Genomic DNA, 19,939 nt, shown 5'->3' with positions numbered 1-19,939 from the left:
ATTACTGAAGCCTGTTAACTTCATCATACCCCGACTGACTGCTTCCCATTAGGAATAGATGACAGTCTTCGCAACAGGGATTAGACATTTCTATTGCTTTCAACATTGATTTATTTACAGTCCGAGAAATATTTACATCATACCAGGAGTTCCACCATACTTTACGAAACGATCGTATCACGTCACATGACCAAGGTGTCTGTCATTTTGATCGGCTGGTGAAGAATGATAATAAAATACTTAAATTTCGTTGCAATTGGAATAAAAGATTTCGTTATGCTAATGCCACTTTGCAAACGCTCACATTGATGATGATTGAAATTTAGTGTGAACGAACAGATACTTAGTTTATCACCTTACGGTTTTAAAGAGATGTTTGTTAGTCTTGTGATGGTCGAGATCTAATCAGATGCTTTTGTTCTACCGCGCACCAATAGAACACAGGCACAAATTGCCATCATTATGGCTTCCAAGCATTGGAGAAAATAAATAATCCGGAGCAGGTTCAATCACCGGCCAGACACGCTCCGGCTTCAAGTTGCCTTGAGGATCCTATACAGACAATAAACAGTACAAACAATCAGGTACAGCATGCATGAATCAGAGCACCAAAGTGAAACTTGTAAAGCTGGTGCAAAACTTTACAAATCGATCACGTTTCTTAGGAATCTGTGATTCTCAAACTGAACAGACATAATGACTCGAGACAAATAGAAAATTATTTTGGGTGGCTCTTACTATTTGAAGGCATTGCGGAAAAAAATTAAATTCAAGATTGACTATTCATGGTAACGGTATCGATTTATAACTTGACTTGACTTTATTAGTTTCTAAATAATCTTTTCGGGACTCTTAGCTATTTTTGAAACAACTTCAAGTCGATAAAAGTTCAGTGCTTCATAGAAAATAGTTATACTAATGAAAAATGACGATTACACAGATCTCACTAAAAATAAAAGAAGAATCGAATAAAATCGAATTACTTTGAAGTAGCGTCCCGTTCTACAAAAGATTATCGGTACAAGAATCTAAATTTTGACCAAACCTAAATGAAATAAAAACAAAATACTTACATGGTAACTGGTTTTAATCCTTTTTTCTCGGCTTGCGGCTGTCACGTCATCGAGTTCTTTCTTTGTCATCACAACATCTTTAAGATCCAGTTTCCTCAGATTTGGGAGGTTTCTGAGATGCTGTACAAGAATGCTGACTCCTTGCCCAAGCGGGTTTCCAGCTAGATAGAGTTCCTCAAGGTTTGATACATGCTTCAGTGAATGAGCCAGGAAAGTTGCCTCTTCTTCACCCATGTTTGTTCCGCCTAGCCCCAGTGCCCTCAGACGAGGAACACTGCTGAAGTGCTCAGCCAGCTTAGTGATCCCGTCACCAAGTAAGTTGTATGATAAACTGAGTCTTTGTAACTGTGGTAGATGTTTAAGTGAAGTACCAAGTGATATGCACTCTTGATACCCCATACCGACTCTAAACAATGCCAAGTCAACCAGCCGTAGAGCATGGTGAAGGTTTTCAGCCAGATAACTCACACTGCCGTACAATGGACTGTCTGATAACTCCAGCTCATGCAAGTTATGGGCGTGATGAAGAGATGTTGCGATGATGGTTGCATCGTCAGCCGTCATGTTCAGCCTCTTGAGCTGCAACCTATAAAGATTGTCAGTTATGTTGATATGGGAGACCACATCCTTCACCACTTGAGCATCAAACAAACGAAAGTGTGCTTGGGTTACTTCAATGCTACGTGGAAAGGCCACAGCAGACAAAACTCCATTGAGAGCACATAACTCGTCACTCGCTTTGTTACATTCCCATTCTATCGAAATGACCAGCGCTAAGCAATTCAGCCCGCAATCAGATCTACCCTCAGTGTCCTCAACAACATTCAAAGCGTTGTTTTTGTTGTCTTCACTGCTTGAATGGTCACCAGTGGACTGTTTCTTTTGAGACTCAGGTAGCGCCGTTGTGAGATCTCTTAATATTTCAAGGTATTCTGATGGAAACCTGTATTTCCATGAAATGTGAGTGAAATAAAAGTATATTGTTTCTCCTTGTTTCTTTAAAAAGAAATGTAACTTCGGGAATCCAGAGGCCACCCAATGATTTCGAAAAAAAGTTGACGCCTCAAGTGTAAGCCCAGAACATGTGATAACAACAGCATGTAAGGCATCTAGTAAGGGTGCAATGTCAGCGAAAACAACTCCGACCTCAAAGAATACATAGCTCGGTAAAGCGGAAGAAATAAGTTGAGCTTCAGCTGCAAGGCTTCGGGCGGCAAGGGTGTTGTTCACTAATACAACACCGTCAACATTTGATAGAAACAGAGGGTACAAAACTTGTTTGGTCGAGGACGAACAACTAAAAAAACATTGCAAACTAAGATATCGAAAGTTTCTTTGGTCACCCGATAGATCGTCCACAGAAGGCGTTTTAGTGAAACTGCACTTCGTAAGACCTTCTTTTTCTCCTAAGAACTTAAGAAGACTGAAAACTGCTCTGGCTCCTTGCTCTGACCATTCACACATGAACTTCAGAATCTCCTGAAGATGCAAAGCTTTCTGAAATGAATCGATCCTTGCAAAACAATCCACCTTTCCTTCCATCAATCCTGCCTTGTTCATTATAAACCATGCAGCTAAGAATTCCTGAATCGATTTGTGAAGAAAAAATAAGCTCTTGTTAGGATCTGCACTTGAAAGCTTTGAAAACTGAAAAAGGCCTGAGCGAATCATGTTGTCGGTGAATCTGCTACTCTGAAGGATTGCATCTTTAAGATCAATGTAAAGTGCGTTTCTCAGGAGACCTTCCAGAGCTAGCTTTCCTATTTTGCTCAGGTCTTCTCTGTACTCATCAAGGATGTTATATGAAGGTCCATCGTTCACATTCTTCGGATTCTTTGTTGCCATGTGCGATAGTAAGGTCTCCACAAATCTTTCATGCAAAGCGAGTCGTGATTTTGGCAGAGCTTTCCTATGTCTGTCCATCCATATCAGGCACAGCATTAAAAGAAGCAGAGGTATCTCCGCTATTTTCCACAGATCTCTGCTGTCCAAGTAACCGTTAAATTCTTCAATTTCTCTTGGATTGGTGATAAACTTGCCAGCAAACTCGTTCACCTGCTCCTTGCTATCCAGTCCCTTGATCTCGCACTGTACGTGGCTGGACTTGATCAACTGTTCACTTTCCATTTGTCTGGTTGTAACGACAACATGGCAATCTCTCAGTTGATTACCTTCCCATATCTCACGAATTGGTGAGGATTTTAAAGTCCCGGGACTGTATTCGTCATAACCGTCCAAAACGAGCAACACTTTGTGTTGGTTCTGAAGAACGTATTCATACAGGCTAGCAATGGAAATTGAACCGTCACAAGCAAGTACTTCAGAAGCCTTTAACATGGACGGAAAATCTTGAATTCCACAGACGTCTCTCAACTTGATCAAAAGCAAAATGTCGAACCTTTTCAGGGTTTCGTTCTTTCCGCTCGCCCAGTCGACAGCAACTTTCTGCGAAAAGGTCGATTTGCCGATACCTGGTCTTCCGTACACAAGAATTCTCTTAGGATTGGTGAAGCGCTTGTGGCCTGTGAATATTTCAGTGTAGTGTTCCAATCTCCTTTGTTTCTTACCAGTGGGTTTTCTTTCATCTTTTAACCACGATAAATTGGTGTAAATTTCATCAATATCCACAGTGTCATCTGGGTCCCAAGGACTGATTTTTACTTGATTCACGGTGTTATAACGCATGCGTAACTGAGATTGACACTCCTGAAGGTCCAATGGGTCTGCAACTAAACAAATGAAACCAGCATGGCGATTTTGCGTCTGATATTGGATGGTTTGAAATCCTTATGGGAGCTTTAGCTACTGGAACTTAAGGCAATATCAAATACCGGCTTGACAAACGCTTGAAAGTCAAATGATAAACAAAAAAATTGTTTGGCTTACTAGTACTCATGCAACATGATATTAATTTAAATAACTTGCTTTTGCTTTTAATAATTTGGGTCGTGTTCGTGCACGTCAACCTGTACTTCCAAGGGTTCGGCCAAGCATTCATTTCTTTTACTTCTATCATTTACAGCTTACCTTTGACAGGTGTCCTTCCTTGTGGAGTAAGCATTGACACTTTTAGATCATTCAGCTTTTTATCCATGTCCTCTAACCTGTCTTGAATGTTCTCCTCTATCTTCTTCCACTGTTTCAGAAGCTCTTGGTAGTGTTTCTCGATGTCAGGATCCATGCAGTCATCTCTGAGAGAATCAATAGCGGTCCCATAACTCGCTCCTCCAAGTCTCACCAACGCCTGCCGGATGTCAGTCCAGTATTTGCTCAATGCTGCATCGTCAACTGAAGCCTGACTGGCGTGACCGTAAATTGTGTTTCTGTAGAACTTGACTCGAGCGATGTCAGCCTCAGGAGAGACATCAGTAGCAGCAGGAAGATCATCCCAGCCAGTTATGGGAGGAATCATACCACAGATATTCCTCAGCAGTATCATCAGTAACGTGATGTCAAAGTCCCTTGATGAAACTGAAGATGCGATGGCCGGATACAATTTGCTCCACTGTGTAGGGTTAAGAACTTTTTTCCTGTGTAACGACTGCAGTGTAGCGTGCACTGCAGGTCTTGCCAAAACTGCATAAAGGCTTGCTGGGGGGTGTATTCTATCAAAGGTTTCTCTTAGGACCTGTGAGCCCACATCTACCAGGAGCCGACACAGTCTGGCGTAGTTAGTTGTTTCTTTGGTGGAAGGAAATGCTGGTACTGCGGAAGCCATGGCCAGTTTCTACTGTTAACAATTACACGTAAATTTGTTACAAACATTCATGGTTGCCATAGATATTCAGTTTTCAAACTGCCCTGAATGTTTTCTGATAAAATACGATTTCCCTGACCAAATAACTAGATATAGTAGTGGCCTCCCCTTACAGCCATTCTTTTCGCCCATTTATTTAGATCTCACAATGTTTCAACAAATTTGCCTTCTTCCTTGAGGAAAAACATCATTGAGGTCACAGTGGCCCGCAATGTTTCTAACCCTAACCCTTCAATGGTATCAAATAAATTAATGGTGTTATAACTTCAAGTTTGCCTGACTTTACTTTAAAATGTCAATTTCCCCTGACTAAAAATACTAGTAAAATTGCCAGACGTTTCCCTGACCTTGAAGAATATTTCCGTGCGGAAACTAATATTTCGATTCGATTTTGCATTTTTTCTCTTACTTCATACTACATCACCAGTCTTGGTTCTTCGACGTTGACGCCATGTTGAAAATTCATAATATCTTTTTTTTGGGGGGGGGGGGGGGGGGAGGGGGAAGAGAAGTACTTTGTCGCCACTCATTAGCAAAATGGCGTACGCAAAATTAATTGCTGGCCGGCCTCGATCAAAACACACTTAACTTAATTCATAATTCGTTTTGCTGAAGTTTTGGGGCAAAGCATCTTTATGGAAAGTTGCAAAAACATGATCTGGCTTAGGCAATTTTTGAATCAAAAGAAATCGAAATCTAATGTCAAAGATTCGTGAATCGAACGGGATGGTCACAATCAGAACAATTGAAATTTCGAGGAATCGTTACAGTCCTACTCAGAAAGCAGCGACGGCTCAGGTTCGAAAGTAACTACGGTAGCGAGCTAAACGTAATTTGTCTAAGAAGATTTAGAAACAGTGGAAAAAACATACAGCAAGCGGTAACAATGTTTGTACAAAGCTAAGGTGACCTTTACACTCGCACTATATAAGAGTCTGCTTGGACGTAATATAAAACCAAGACTGATTCCTTCCTCAAAATTTTAGTCAAAACATTTGTGTCGGCGTAGATATAAAGTATGGAGAAGGTTTTAGCCGACACAAAGAAGCGAATCCCCGAAAGTTGCGACCTTCCCAGCGAAGGAAGCCATAGGAAAAGGCTGTTAACGCCGAATGCTGAAAAACAAGGAAATTTACATATCGGTTAACCGCAGTATTCGGCTGAACAGTATTATTGAAGAAAATTTTTGCGAGCACTTAAGCGAAATTTACGTCCTTTTATAAAATTTTGGCATGATTTGTGCGTGTTTATCATGCTAAGCTATGCTTAAAACGCCCCCGACTTACCTTGAAGAAGCTCTTAATGATATCATCAAGCTAAACACTACCAATACAAGTGAAGGCGGTGACCAGCGGTGACGTAAATATCTCGCTTTCAATTCTTTTCCGGTTTCGAAAGTTTCTTAGAAATGGGTAGTGTTCTGAAATATAGTTTCAACAGAACAAACACAAAATGTGATCTACTAGCCAGCGTGGCAAGCTTTTTTATTCGCACTCTGGCCGCGCGCAAGTTTAGGCCTCACGGAATGGTATGCAGTACATCAGTAGGAAAAAATTTATGACATGCGCAGTTGAACCGTTTCTCGGAAACACTTGCTCCAGTCAAATTATTGTAAACTTTTTGGCTGAATATCGTCTTCCGACGCGAAGTTTTTGGCCCATAGACGTGCAAAGAAGGAAGAATGGGACACGGCTGAAAGTTCTACCGTTTTAATTTTTTCTCTTTCGTCGCGTAAGTGGCAGAAATACGTATTTTTTTACTTTTTTGCCGTCCTCAGCGGGCAGAGGCGGTGATATCGAAAAACCGAAACGGTGAAATTGGAGATTTGCCTTCTAGTTTCCTGGATAATGAAGGTCTGGAGGCCTAGACTGATTGCTCTTGAAGTTATTTCAACTTTTTCCCCGCGCGCCCAAGATATTGTAGTGAAATAAATATTGAATGCACTACGCGCACGGAGACAGCTTGGGAGATGTTAAATTCGAGGCTACGAGAGGTGAGTTCACGCTCCATTCTTTCAGGTAAATGCAAATAGTTACCCCCTGCTAGTATTGATTAGTAAGCCACAACAACTGTTTGGTATTCCAGTAATGATTTTTTTCCAGCATGATAGGCACTTTCATTTTTAATGATCTGAATAAAGGTGGTCTTGTTTAGACATCCCGCTGTTGATAACATTTTCATATCTTGGGAGGGAATAAAATTATTCAGTCTGTTGTGCGTTTTATCAGTTACATAAGGTTTTAATAAACACTGTTCTGCTTTACATTCCACTATATTAGGCTACTTTCGATTCCTTTCAACCTTGTTTTTTCTCTCATGCAACATGGTACCTCATGTACATTAGTACACTGCTTTATGTTATTTTATCTTATACAAGCTACACTCTTGTGTAATTTTAAGCAAACTTTACGTTAAAAATTACCAATACTTACATTTTTACTGTAAAAATTATGCGGCTTACTTATCATGCTAGTTTTAAACAACTGCCCCATATGAATGATAATGAAAAACAATTATGTATGTTCAAATCCATTGTAAACTGCCGACTGTACAACTTTACAGCAATCATGCATTATAATCACTCAGAAGTATTTTTATATTCACATTCACTGTAAACTGCTGACTGTACAACTCTACAGTAATCATGCATTACATTATAATCACTCAGAAGTATTTTGATATTTATGATCACTATTATTTACACTGCAACAATTTGTATTTTACAAATGGGTAAGACTCCCCACAAACTAATTACTTTATCTGAATCTCAGATAGAACATAGTTGAAGCGCATTTGTTTAGTATGAAATTGATACAATTGAAAATAATCTTTTTGTGAAAGTACCTTTTTAGAAAGAGCCACCCCATATTTGACTTTCATTCTTCTTGCATAGGTAACTGGGTGGTATACATGTCCAAAGTGGATGGAAGATCAATGTTCAAAGACTGTACAATGTTTGGCAGGTTTTGTACGAAGAACTGGCATTCTCTTGGTAAGTCATGTGTTGAAAGTTCCTGTCCATAACCCCATACCTCAGTAGCTGCAAGTTGCATTAGAGATGGAACCTTTCCAGCTGTTCTGAATGCTGTAATGACAGTTGGCCGGAATGACCTCTGGTTTTCCAATTGTGATGTGCCTTTGGTGGAAGCTTTCCACTGCAGTTCAAGTTTGCGGCCTTCAGCTTTGAGGGACTGGATCATGCTTGATGTGTTGCTATTTAATTTCCTTGCTTCCCAAGCTTTGGGATATACATCTTTTGCAGTCAGTGGCCCATGGTTTTCACATTTTCGGATCATATTTAACTTCTTTCTTGCCTCTTGCAAAAGGTCTGAGGTCAGCATGTTTGCATATGCCTTCATTCTCTCTTCATGTACTTCTCTTGCTGCTTCAGTGGTGCGGTTGTTGTTTTTTCCACTGTGAAGTATGTTCTCAACAAATGTTATCGAGGCTTGTTTTGACAGCTCTGACATGTTGTTTTGAAGATAAAGTTGTGAAAGGTTGAACTGCCTTTCAGCAATTACATTGTTCACAGGAATACTGAAAATGTGTTTGGCATAGAACTCAAAAAGGTGGGGGTTAGCTTCTTTACTGATGAGACTACTCTGTGGTGATGTTGCAACTCTTTTGATATCATTCAGTAGTTTTGGTTCCTTCAAGTTCCAGATTTCTGCCCATTTAACTAAACCAGTCCTGTCCTTACAAACCAATGTGTGAAGATTTTGTCCGTGGACATAGAAATTTTGCACTGACCTGCTTTCTTTTTCTCTTTCAGTTGGCAGCATGACAGGAATTTCAAGAGCCTTCAAAACAGAATACCAGAAAGAACTTTGGTATCTTGGATCAGCTCCAATTCCAAATAACTTGGGGAAGGACAACCACTCTGATCCATGGTCTTTAACAACTTTAAGTGCTTCTTGCAACATTGGCCTCTGCCCTTCCTGACGAAAGTGGTTGATGGCTGCAGGATCCTTCAGTGACATCTTCATCTGCTGCTCAGTTAAAGGGAAATATGCTGATGGAGACATCAACATTTTACTTAATGTTTCATGATGTTTAAGGACAGTTGCTGGCCATAATTGTGCCAGGTATCCACTGGAGAAGCCAAGTTCTTGATCTGTTGCTTGTGATGCATTGAGAGATGGAATAAGAAACTTGTCAAGAAACTCGTACAGAAACTTAATTTCCACTTGAATCATTGGACAGGAGCTCAACTTGATAACATTCTGCCACACTGTGTAGTGGCTGTCTGACTTTGGCATTCTTTCCAGGACACTCTCTCCAAGTTGTAGACAGGCTTTACCATACTTCAAGTGCCATTGAAGTGTCTCATAGTAGTATGTCCACCTCGTGTCAATAAAGGACTGGGGAAGGGGTGGCTCTTTACTTAAGATTCCTAGTGATACATACATTGATTTGTACTGACTTGGCCGTTCATGATGAAGCCAAGATACCTTATAAAGTAGTTGCAATACATGGTTGTTATTCATGTCACCCTTGGCCCCAAACCCAGCTTGGCACATCCTTCTTAACATAATGTTCAGGACGTGGGGGTAACATCCAACAAAGAACATGTCCTTTTCAAAAACCCTTGAATTATTTGCTATTAAACCATTAGCCTTCCCCTTCTGGGTTGAGGCATTATCCCCAACCAAACCTGAAACATTAGTTATGCCATATTCATCATGAACAACATGATATTCTACATCAGACTGGTGTTTTCCTGACCCACTCGCTGTCAAACTGTTACCAAGGACATATGCCCTGGGTTCATTGATCTCTGGGCACCAGGTGTGGACACCTACAATGTGCTGCTCTTCGCCACCTTTGTTGGAGTCATCACTCCATACATGGAAATCATATTGGCTACTTGCAAATCTTTTGCGTAATATCAGTTTATCGGCCTCCCCTAATAGGATATTCCAGTCTGCCAGTGTGGATGGCGAGACAACATTTGTTGGGGGGCTACAGTTGAATAAAATACTGAAAATTAGATGTAATGCAATGGGTGTCTTTTGGCTAGAAAGCAAACATGCATGCTGTAAATATCTCATGCAGGCCATAAACATGACTGTTCTACGATTTGTTCCATTTTTGCCATGAGAAAATGTGTCCACAAGGGAATACCTAGGTTTCTTTACATTTTCATCATTTTCCTTTAATTGTCTTTTCAGCTTTGTGGAAGCAGATTTTGTCCCTCGTAGTTTGTTACCGACTTGTTTTGTTTTCAATTCAGTAGACTTCAAAGTTCTTTCACGCTTCTTTGCTTCACTTTGTAACTTCAAGACATCTTTCCTTAGGTCATTGTTAATTCTTCTCAAAAATACTGTAAATATGAAAATGTCATAATTAAAAACTGTTCCTTACTATGATAAATAGGGCCTTACAAGTTTTACTTGTATTTTGTTTTTTTTAAATAATAAATTTAAGGATAGAAAAACTAAAGTATACAGTGTACTTGTGTGGATTTCTGAAAGTTGCTGTTTCCTCAGCGGTCCGCTTATATCGAGTCGAGATGTTGACTTGCTAATTTACAAAACGAAAGGCAGACAAACCCTTTGGGGAAAAATTGCATTCTCACAAAATTTACGACTAGACTAAAATTTGTCGGTCGCTTTTGGTTAAAAGGCTGTTAACATGAACCTACGAAAGTACCTGAAGTACTGGCGTAATACACGAAAGCCGGCCGGCCACAGAAAATTAAAAATAACCTAAATATCTATCTAATTTTGAACATTTTGCAATGGTTCGAGCAAGCAGACTTTTTTAAAAGAGCATTTAGCTGCGATTCAAATCTTGTTTACTGCGTACCCAGCTATGAAGGAGCCCTTTTTTTGCGAAGCGGTGATATCCAGTCCAGAGTATGTTATTAAATTTTTGTCTGCGTCGGAACTCGGTGTCCAACTCGATCGCTAAAATCGCCGCTTCAAGTTTGGTATTTTGACACAGCCGTGTCCTATGTGACCATACCATTTAGTTTGCTTCATTTTAAAAACTTTTTAAAACTATTTTCGTTTTAAGTATTCCTTGACCCCTTGTAGTGGTAATATATTATTACGTTAAATAAGTTTGAGTTTAAAAAATTTAGTGACAACATCGAAACTCGCATTAATTGACATCGCCACGAATTTTTAATGTATTTGTGGGAAAGCGGCTTTTACTGGTAATTCAGAAGCTTTAAGAAACACTTTTTAGGAGATTTATAGACGGCTTGATGACTACTTGAGCAGACACTTACCTATACTTCGTCGTAGCGTTTGTATTGTCCTCTTCAGGCCGGCACTTTCACACTGTAGGCGTTTACAGTCTCGCTCGAGTTTGTCGATTTTTCCTTGCTCGACAGGTTTTTCAATTCTACTCGGACACTGCTTGCAGCTATTTTTTTCACGTTTTCATCGGTAATTTCTTTCTTCTTCTTTACTGACGGTTGATTTAACCGGGAAAAATGACTGCCGTGAACTCTTTTTCGTCCCATCTGCTCGACATTTTGTTGCAATTTTAAAATAATTTGCTTGAGTGAGCTTGAATGTAAACATTAGCGAGTTGAGCCCGCGTATCCATACGAACAGCAGTTTCCCAAAAAAAAGTACTCTGCGCATGTCACAAAAAATTGGGCATCAGGGGTCCAAGGGGTAGGATACCGTTCCGTGAGGCCTAAAGTTGGAGCGCGAGCAAAAAGATTGACGAAGCAGGGGGTGGTAGGCCGACATCACGGTGATGAGAAGAGACAAAGAAATCCTGGAACCTAAGAGCAGGCTCTTCACAGGCTCTTCCTTTCCCCGCGAATAGCATGAAAAGAAAGAAAGAAATCCGCGTTCGTAAGCGAATGATTTTTTGGTGTCATACAGTTACAAGGGGGTAATTATCTCGCTAAATGACAACCGCAATACGTTATGTACTGCTAGAGATTGTGTGACGAGTATAAACAGACATCCCATGATTCCATGCGGTTAGAAGGACAAACGTGACGTTACCCTAACGGTTTGAATTTAATGTAAGGGTTTGTATGGAAACACAACAGTGTCGCTTAAAAGCTAAAAATTACGATGTCTTCTTTCATTTTAAAAAGTCAACTCACCTCGATACTTTGTTGTATAATTTTCCGGTTGTCTGCCAGCTTCCAAGCGATTCCGGACCGGCAAGTTTTTTCCCGTTCGTGTATATGTCGCCCCGTTCTCAGATGACTAGTACTACATCCAGCTTGGGATAGAACAACAATGAAGCAAGGCTGATTACTACGTAGAAAAATTTAACAAGATAACGGCCTGATAGAGTCCAAACTGAAAGCCAAGACAGCTGTTTCGACTGGTTGGGTCTCGACAGCACGGTGTACTGTAGCAGCAACAAATAGAACAACCAGCGCGAAGGTCAACTGTGTACTAAATGCACACTGTTTATGCCATTGTTTTCCTGATCGTGGTTCCCTGCGTTAGTCACAGAATGGCTTTCTGCATCTTTCTTACGCTCAGCGCTCACTAAAGACAAACGCTTGCGTGTTTTACTTTGGATCCAGAAGAGGTGTCAAAGTTCCTGTGTCATGTGACCAAGCGGATAGGGTGTTCCTCGTTCCCAGGGTCTCTCTACCGTGTGTTTCTTACGACTGTGTGTAGCTGGAGTTCCAAGCCTCAGTGGCCTGCTGTAGATACTACAGTTGGGTCCATGTGTTCAATCTTACAGAGCCTTCGATCCGGTGAAGTTCGGTGACAATCACACAAAATACTAGGGGAGAGTGGGGAGGAGGTGCCCAGTCGGAGGTAGTCGGGGAGCATTGCGTGACATCCAAAACAAACGGCTGCAAAGGAGACTGGGTTGAGCCGGGAGGAGCTTTACAAACCATTGTTTATTTAATTTTATTTCATAATGATGGCAAGCATACCATCATTAGTGGTCAATTCATGCTAAGGAAACCAAATCTATGCTCGATATTCAGCTGTTTTGTGAGCCGCGTTCCTTACACTGAAAGTTGTAGGAGAAGGTTCAATCAACCCAAAAACATCCAAAAACATCGCCACATTTTTATGAAAGAAGAGAAAAAACTTCTTGAACCTTTGTCTTTTTATTTAGTATTGCTCTTACCAGGTAGACCTATAAACGAGTAGAACCAAACTACAAAGAATACTTTATATATGTACACCTCATTGAGTATGTGGATTTTATACTAGGGTTTCATTCGGAAAGTAACAGTGTCTGAATATGCGATACGCCGCATACTCTGTAATTTACGATTTCTTTGGAATATGTACATTGAATTCTCTCGCAGAATATCTATTTACAGGCCGTGACACGACTTACGTTACCTTACTGCTTCAATTATAAAATTTTATTCTATAACACTCTGCACTGCCTTGAAGTCATGTTCTTGGTGACGTTAGGGTCACGCACTCCTCTGTGTATTTAATGGTTAGACAAGTCGGTATTCGTGTCAAGGAAGGTGCTTACTTATAACTCGTGACGAGTTGTTACTTGTTTGACACTGACATTGTGTGACACTTATCGATATAGATTGTGTGACACGTATCGATAAAGACTGTGTCCGGACACTCGCTAGAGTCTCCTTCTAGCAAAATAAGCGGCATTATCCCCACTCTGTGCGTTGTCCGTTTCCTCGTCAAATGGAATATAATTTTTTCCTCTGTCCTCAACATTGTGTTTGTCGCCTTCCTCACCACTTTGTTCCATACCGCTGTGATCTGCGTCAAATGAAATAAAATTTTCTCCTCTGTCCACAGCATGGTGTTTGTTGTCTTCCTCACCACTTTGTTCAATACCGCTGTGATCTGCGTCAAATGGAATAAAACCCTCTTTCATCTCAACCCCACTGTTTTCTTTTTTATGGAGTTCCTCAAAAGGAATGAAGTCTTGTTTGCTTTTCACGCCTTCTAGTTGATACCAATTGTCGTCCCCAGATCCTTCGCCTTTCACTCCATCATCATCATCGTCATCTTCATCGTCTCCAGACCCCGAGCCGCTGCGCTCTAAAGCAAGGCGGGCTTGGTACTCTGAAAAAGGAAGCAATGTCAATGAAAGTGTTTCACTCATGTGGGTAAGCTAGAAATAAGATTATATTTTCCTCGATTCTGCCTTCTGATTTGGTGAATTATCAAGGCAGCATGCTAAAATGTGAAGTTAATTTTTATCATTGTTTTTAAACAATCAACAGCACTCATGAACCAGAAAGGAGATGCACTTAGGGAGGTCTGTTTTCCGTCCTTACCTTTGTTGCAGTTTGAAACGTCACACATGAGATTACCATTGAAACAAGAGCTGTAAATAATCAAACAAAAAAGTGGTCACATTTACCTTAAAGTTCATGTCAGGCAATAACATCACAAACCTCGACAAAAATAACAATGTCGTGTCTTACCATAATTTGCAGCCAAGAGGAATTCTTTCGCCGTCGCTTAACGTCATGCCATGATAATAACAGCCTGCAAGAAATTGGAATCTTAAATTATCCAACTGAAACAGAAAAAAAGAAACCAGAAACTACAGGGGACGACATACGGAAAACGCTGCTAACGTAGGATCTATAAGAGATCTCAAACAAAAAAAAACATGGTGACAAACAATTGAATGCAAGGCTGATACTACGTGAAAGACGAGGAAAAAGGCACTAAAAGAAATAAATTAAGCTGATGAAACATTAATTTACCAAGTTCCTCTACGATGGGCGTCACCACCTCTAATTGTTCTGCTCTTATTTCTGTTGAGAAAAACAGATTGTTAAGCTACATACTCAAGCTTAGAATCTTGCGCAAACTTAAAATCTTTCGGTTGGCATAAGTGGCTAGATAACTTTGAAGTCTGTGTATTAACCCTGGTGTGAATGAAGTACATAAATAATAGCCTTCACTTGGTGCAAAATTATCCTCGGATATTTGTCTGCGGGCATTCTCTGTTCCGGGAAGCAAACAGGTTTCCGAGGGCGATCGTCGCTCGAGGAAAACTGCGAGCTTCGAGCAACATATAATGTCCGTGGACAAATATCCGAGCGTATCTTTGAAAGTCACATGAAGGCTATATGTCGTGTTTATTATCCTTCAAACATTTTTCACAACACGGGGGATCTTATGAAAATTGGGGAATATCCCCAGCTTTTCGATAGTTGTAAGTAAACTTTTTTTTGTTTACCTGGGCAAGCTACATATTCTATAGCTTTTAGAAAACGGACTAAAGGGAGTCGAATAAACTCTTTGGAGAAATGAGACTCACCTGAGATAGTCTCGTCTTGATCAATCCAGTCAATAACTAATGTTAGGAGCAAAAACGAAACACCTAAGTTAGCTCAAAATATATATTTTCAACCTTTATTTACCAGAAAAACACGCGATATGCTACAGAAATGTACTACTACTAATACAAATAGGTCCGCAATGAACTTGTACCGCCCTTCCGACTTGTGCTTGGCTCAATAAATGACAAAATTATTAATGATCATGAGTTCAGCCAATCATAATCGAAATAATTGGCGCGAAATGAACGCGCGTCAAGGTAACATGTTGCTGTGGTTACCTGGCACAGAGGGAACTGGGTCCATACACACATACGAGCATCCATCAAAACAACACATTTGGTTTCCAACGCAGTAGTCGTCATCGAAACAGGAATCGTTGCACTGTTCCGTCACCTCAATGATGTATGGCGGCGGGCAGGTTTCCTCGTAAAGCGATCTCTTCTTGATGTTGTGCTGCTTATAAAATGAAAGAAAGCGCATAGTTTTAAGTCACGTTTATTTTTTAAAAAAAATCAATTGTTAACAGTTGTTTGACGACTCAATTATAATTAGGAGGGCAGACATTTATAACACAGTGAATGGTACAGATTACTTTTCTCTGTCAGTGGATCGCCTCGGCCTTCACTGAAACTGACGCTAGACAACATTCCTTATTTGAAGCTTGACGGATGTGAATGTCAAAACATTGTTTTTTCCTGTTTAATTTCGCAGTACACTAAGGCTTACACCCAAATGATGATGTCTTTGAAGAAATACAATCCCAATACGTGCAGTATTCTTTGCACATGAATTACTGTCACATAGGTACTTTCATGTTATACGGAAGAAGTGAATAACCGGAAATTGCTGTAACTGTCAATCATTACAGGATGCTACAAGATTCACTGACTCGAGCATGCATTTTCAATAATGTTCTATCTCTTGTCGTTCTTTGCCAAACGGCTTGGCCAATAACGACAGTCGAACATATAGATGACCTGGGGAGCCGTACAACAAAGGTAAGTTGCTGACCACGTAATTGACTGAGAATCTTCTACGTAACACCTGTATTACCGGATGACATGTGGCACTGAAAATTCATTCTAGCCCTGAGAAGTAAAGTTTGGCCATATTAGGTTATGTTAGAACCTTGCTTGATGAAATACCAAGGGCATAAGATCATGGTCGCCATGATAACTTCATTTAGTCAAAATAGTGTTACCTATGCGTGGCAGTTCGCCAATATGTCTGATATTTTCATTTTTTGGAGCTCATATCTTCACTCGTCCATGCAAGACAAAAGCAACATAATAGCATACCTCAACACTCATCTTCTTATCTACTTCATGACGAGTCATGCAACTCATATCTTTTAACAATTTTAAACATCTGTTGTATGACTTCCCGGATAAACTACAATAGTTTAAATGTTTTCGTTTTCTTTTCCTTTTCTGAGTAAAATCATCTTCGTCGTTTGTAAATCAATCTTTTGAAAGTTGTTCCGTTTATAGTAAATAGAGGGGAATGGTTATGTAACTGGACAAAGGTCTTTGTTGTATGTTTTTTTCTCTTTTTTGGCCTTGCATTGACCCTGCACAAAACACAATAGTTGTTTATTACTGACCGAAGAAGTAACCACTAGAAACTTTTAGGTTACGTAACTCATGCGTAGTGTATGAACGCATAACAAAAGATTGTGCACAGTCGTGGACCTTCCAACATAAATCTTGGCATCTATGTCTGCTCCTTTGATGTTTGCCGGGTTCACAACCATTCCCCTCTATCAGCTATGTTCTGTTGTAGACATTTTGATCAGTTTTCAGTCAGGTAAGAGGTTGATTCTGCATACGAACCAAGTGGCCCATCAGGTCGGAGCCGGTTTCTGTAGCATGAAGCGACTACGAGTATTTCTACTCCTCCCTGGATGGGATGTTAGTCTATGGCAGGATTACCCCCAGCATTCAGTTCGCCGGTATCCATTTATACACCTGGGTGGAGAGAGGCACTGTGAGAGTAAAGTGTCTTGCCCAAGAACACAACGCAATGTCCTAGGCCAGAGCTCGAACCCGGATTGCTCGATTCGGAGACGAGCGCACTAACCATGAGTTCACAGCCCCTACACGTTTTCAGTTATAAGATCTTTAACTGTGTGAATTTTCTGGAAGACAGACACAGGGGAAACATCACACGCATGTCACAAGCTTTTCCTTGTACTCTTAAAGTATTGGCGTATCAGAGAATATCACGCGTAATAGCAGTGAACATGGTAAATAATCAAAGCCAATAGTAAAATGAGCAATCAATGCTCACAATTAAAATAACAAGGACAGCTGTAAACGTTTAGCGGGATAAAATGTCAATAGCTGCGCTTTTCATTAATAAACTTGATGAGCTTAAAATATTCTTTAAAAATATTTGTTTTCGTCAAACAAGCTCACAATCAAATGAACATTTAATTCGGTTGTTAACTGATTTATCCAGGTGGTATAAATTGACATTTTCAGCAAGGCCTTCCAGTTATTACTTATATATTTTTTTAAGTATGTATTAAATAGGGACCGCACCGATCATTCCTTCGTTTACGGTCCACAAGAAAGAAAAAGTGATTATACATAGTGTTGCACCAAATACCAGTTTCCTTTTCATGGTTAACTGTAAGTTCTTCACAAGTTTTTCGCAATTCCACGTGGAAAAATCTGGAAACCTCTTGTGTTTACAAAACCAGATGTTATGCCATTCGCAAAGTGCGCAAAGTGCGCAAATTGCGAAGATTCCCGCGGATTTCGCGGCAAAAAAAGAAAAATACTCTTGCATAACAGTCATCTGGCAAAACACTCAAGGTATGACGATTTAACTTTGTGATTGCTGTATATAGATATCCTACGAGGAGAGCACTTGGGAAGACATTGGTGATGATTTCGCTCCGAGTGAGTGTGCGGGAGTCTTATAATCTCATTTCCTTATGTCCGCCGGTCGCACGCGAAACCTAGATAAAATCTTGAATTCCCTAACAGCCATTTCACTAGCTAATTTAAGTGTTGATCTGACTGGGCGGGAACAGAATGACCGCGATTTCTGCTCGTTTATATCAGTCCCTGCTATAAAGCTCGTAGCTATTAGTTTCAGCAAGTCTCTTGGTTTCAGCTAAGTTTTTAGTTGGTTGTTTGAGCGCAATGATACCTGCGTCGCAAGAATTATAGACGCCATCTTTTCAACACGTGTGGCAATTAAACTGCGAGTTCAGAAGTCCACTTGGCAAAAAATTCGCTTTCGAGATTCTTTCCTCCTGACAAATGACAAGGAGTCGAATTTCAATATTGTTTCATTGCTTGTAGAACAAAACCGCAAAAAATGATTCGCCACTTAGCACGTATGTACATATTACGCAGATTACAAAATGCGAGCATTCACAAACGAAAAAGTCGAAAACTTCTTTAAAGGTACGTAAGCGAAGGTGCATTTTAAAACTGTGTTGTTACATTATGGTGCTGTTCAGATTGCAGCGGAGAATTATCTTGCGTAAAAGAAATAGCTATTGCGCACTGTTTAAGCCGTTTTTTCCGCCGAAATCAGCTCTCGGTAAGTAATTTTACGGTTGCGTTCAATGCTACAGTCTCAAGAAGTAAAGAACTTAGCAGTTGTGATTCTTAGCGTTCACTTTCAAGTAGTCACAGCTACTTATAATTGACTAGAAATGACACATCCGTAACAGAGCTTTCCGGTGCAATTTGGGGTCATTCGGTTCCCACTATGAAAATATAACCGAAAATAAAGCATGACGTCTTATTAACTAAGTAATAAATGACACCACAACCCTACAGTTTAAACCAACTAGACGAGTAATCCCAGTTTTATCTTTATTAATTTCCCTTCAATGTCTGCGTAATTGTTTGGCGACCAGAAGGAATTAGCTAGAATTCATTTTGGAATTTTTGTGCTCTTGGAAGTGACAGTGGCGGACTGCTTTACATGCCTTGTCCTCTTGAACGTCCGGCTTCTTTTGCAATGAGTGTTAAGTCGAGCTATCAGTTCGTTTAGAATCACGCATTGGTTTAATAAGGTTTCTTGCTTACTTGGTACTTGGAGGAAATATACTCGAAAGGCAAAACGAATCGAAGATGTTCCACGACTTAGCTTACTCTCAGTTTTATTTCTAAAACTATTTAGAATCCTCACAACAGGAAGAGGTGCAAAATGCCGACTTCCTCAAAAATACGACGAACTTTCAAGTCAGAATTACATATACTGCACTCCCAATGTACTTGATCTCCCGTTGACCAAAATGCGTCTTCGTGAAATAATCGAAATTAAAACTTCAGCAACAGCTTCACAAAATAGTCTACCCGAAACATTGAAGTTCTTCTGACTTACCTCCATTGATGCAATACTTCTTGTCTCGCTAACCGACAACAGGGCAGAAACAACTGCCAGTAAGACCAAGGACACAATTTGCCTTCCTTGCTCCATCTTTGGTATCTGAGTGATGTTGTAAACCTACGAGACGTAGAACAAATTCAGCGCTGAAGTAATCAAAAGCCGGGCTTTATGTCAAATACTGATTTTATCTTCCTGTTGATAACTTACTAGTCTGTTATTCTCGCTCGTGCGATTACAATTATCTGATCTGACGCAAAGCTTGCGGAAAATATGACCTTATAACAGGAGAGCTACGCAATTTATACCTGCCTTGGTCAGTGATGTGATCCTCTTATCGCACTTGCATGGGGCGAAGTGTCTCGTTTCATATTACAACATTCACTCAACGCAATATTCGTCTCGCCTGTTCCTCGCATGCCCCCAGCCAATTTCAGCCCGGCAGGATGCCAAACTATTAAATCATTTCCAAATGCTGGCAGACTGAAAATATATCGAAACATCGAATCCACCTACTTTTCGTTG

The 19,939-nt window shown here is 40.2% G+C and overlaps 3 protein-coding genes across 8 annotated transcripts; all 3 read right to left on the bottom strand.

Moving 5' to 3' along the window:
* Positions 1-87: 87 nt before the first annotated feature.
* LOC110067500 (NLR family CARD domain-containing protein 4-like) lies at positions 88-12,352 on the bottom strand. 4 transcript variants are annotated; one of them, XM_020774833.2, is made up of 4 exons: positions 11,906-12,352; positions 4,101-4,803; positions 1,074-3,802; positions 88-552 (listed from the first exon to the last, which is right to left on the bottom strand). In XM_020774833.2, the coding sequence occupies exons 2-4, from the start codon at positions 4,789-4,791 to the stop codon at positions 421-423; spliced, it is 3,552 nt and encodes a 1,183-aa protein (XP_020630492.2). In that variant the 5' UTR covers positions 4,792-4,803; positions 11,906-12,352; the 3' UTR covers positions 88-420. The 4 variants fall into 4 exon arrangements, with proteins under 4 accessions (XP_020630492.2, XP_020630495.2, XP_020630493.2 ...); XM_020774836.2 differs by having other exon boundaries at positions 4,101-4,800; XM_020774834.2 differs by lacking the exon at positions 11,906-12,352 and adding an exon at positions 6,117-6,909.
* Positions 7,043-11,219, bottom strand: LOC149116023 (uncharacterized; the record flags this gene model as incomplete). Its single annotated transcript, XM_089283769.1, has 2 exons — positions 7,043-10,153; positions 11,066-11,219. Coding segments are annotated over 2 exons (2,601 nt in total), but the record flags the coding sequence as incomplete, so codon positions are not given.
* A 512-nt stretch (positions 12,353-12,864) lies between the features above and the next one.
* On the bottom strand, positions 12,865-19,715 carry LOC110067501 (uncharacterized). 3 transcript variants are annotated; one of them, XM_020774839.2, is made up of 8 exons: positions 19,625-19,715; positions 19,412-19,534; positions 15,340-15,517; positions 15,040-15,075; positions 14,480-14,530; positions 14,192-14,255; positions 14,042-14,091; positions 12,865-13,826 (listed from the first exon to the last, which is right to left on the bottom strand). In XM_020774839.2, exons 2-8 carry the CDS (start codon positions 19,505-19,507, stop codon positions 13,372-13,374), a joined length of 930 nt encoding a protein of 309 aa, XP_020630498.1. In that variant the 5' UTR covers positions 19,508-19,534; positions 19,625-19,715; the 3' UTR covers positions 12,865-13,371. The 3 variants fall into 3 exon arrangements, with proteins under 3 accessions (XP_020630498.1, XP_089139679.1, XP_089139680.1); XM_089283553.1 differs by having other exon boundaries at positions 15,340-15,514; XM_089283554.1 differs by lacking the exon at positions 19,625-19,715 and adding an exon at positions 16,894-17,028 and having other exon boundaries at positions 15,340-15,514; positions 19,412-19,527.
* Between the last annotated feature and the right edge of the window lie 224 nt (positions 19,716-19,939).

This window comes from Orbicella faveolata, unplaced genomic scaffold (assembly GCF_042242905.1).
Source record: "Orbicella faveolata isolate gen_17 unplaced genomic scaffold, um_ofav_v1 contig_12, whole genome shotgun sequence".
NCBI lineage: Eukaryota > Metazoa > Cnidaria > Anthozoa > Scleractinia > Merulinidae > Orbicella > Orbicella faveolata.
This window is presented reverse-complemented; position numbering and strand designations above follow the sequence as displayed.

Coding starts and splice junctions, on each gene's coding strand:
- LOC110067500 (XM_020774833.2), bottom strand. CDS start 4,791: ATGGCTTCCGCAGTACCAGCATTTCCTTCCACCAAAGAAACAACTAAC. Junction 3,803..4,100: donor AGGAAGGACACCTGTCAAAG/GTAAGCTGTAAA, acceptor TCATTTGTTTAG/TTGCAGACCCATTGGACCTT. Junction 553..1,073: donor GGATTAAAACCAGTTACCAT/GTAAGTATTTTG, acceptor TTGTCTGTATAG/GATCCTCAAGGCAACTTGAA.
- LOC110067501 (XM_020774839.2), bottom strand. CDS start 19,507: ATGGAGCAAGGAAGGCAAATTGTGTCCTTGGTCTTACTGGCAGTTGTT. Junction 14,531..15,039: donor TCAAGACGAGACTATCTCAG/GTGAGTCTCATT, acceptor TTTTCTCAACAG/AAATAAGAGCAGAACAATTA. Junction 13,827..14,041: donor CGTTTCAAACTGCAACAAAG/GTAAGGACGGAA, acceptor TTCCTTTTTCAG/AGTACCAAGCCCGCCTTGCT.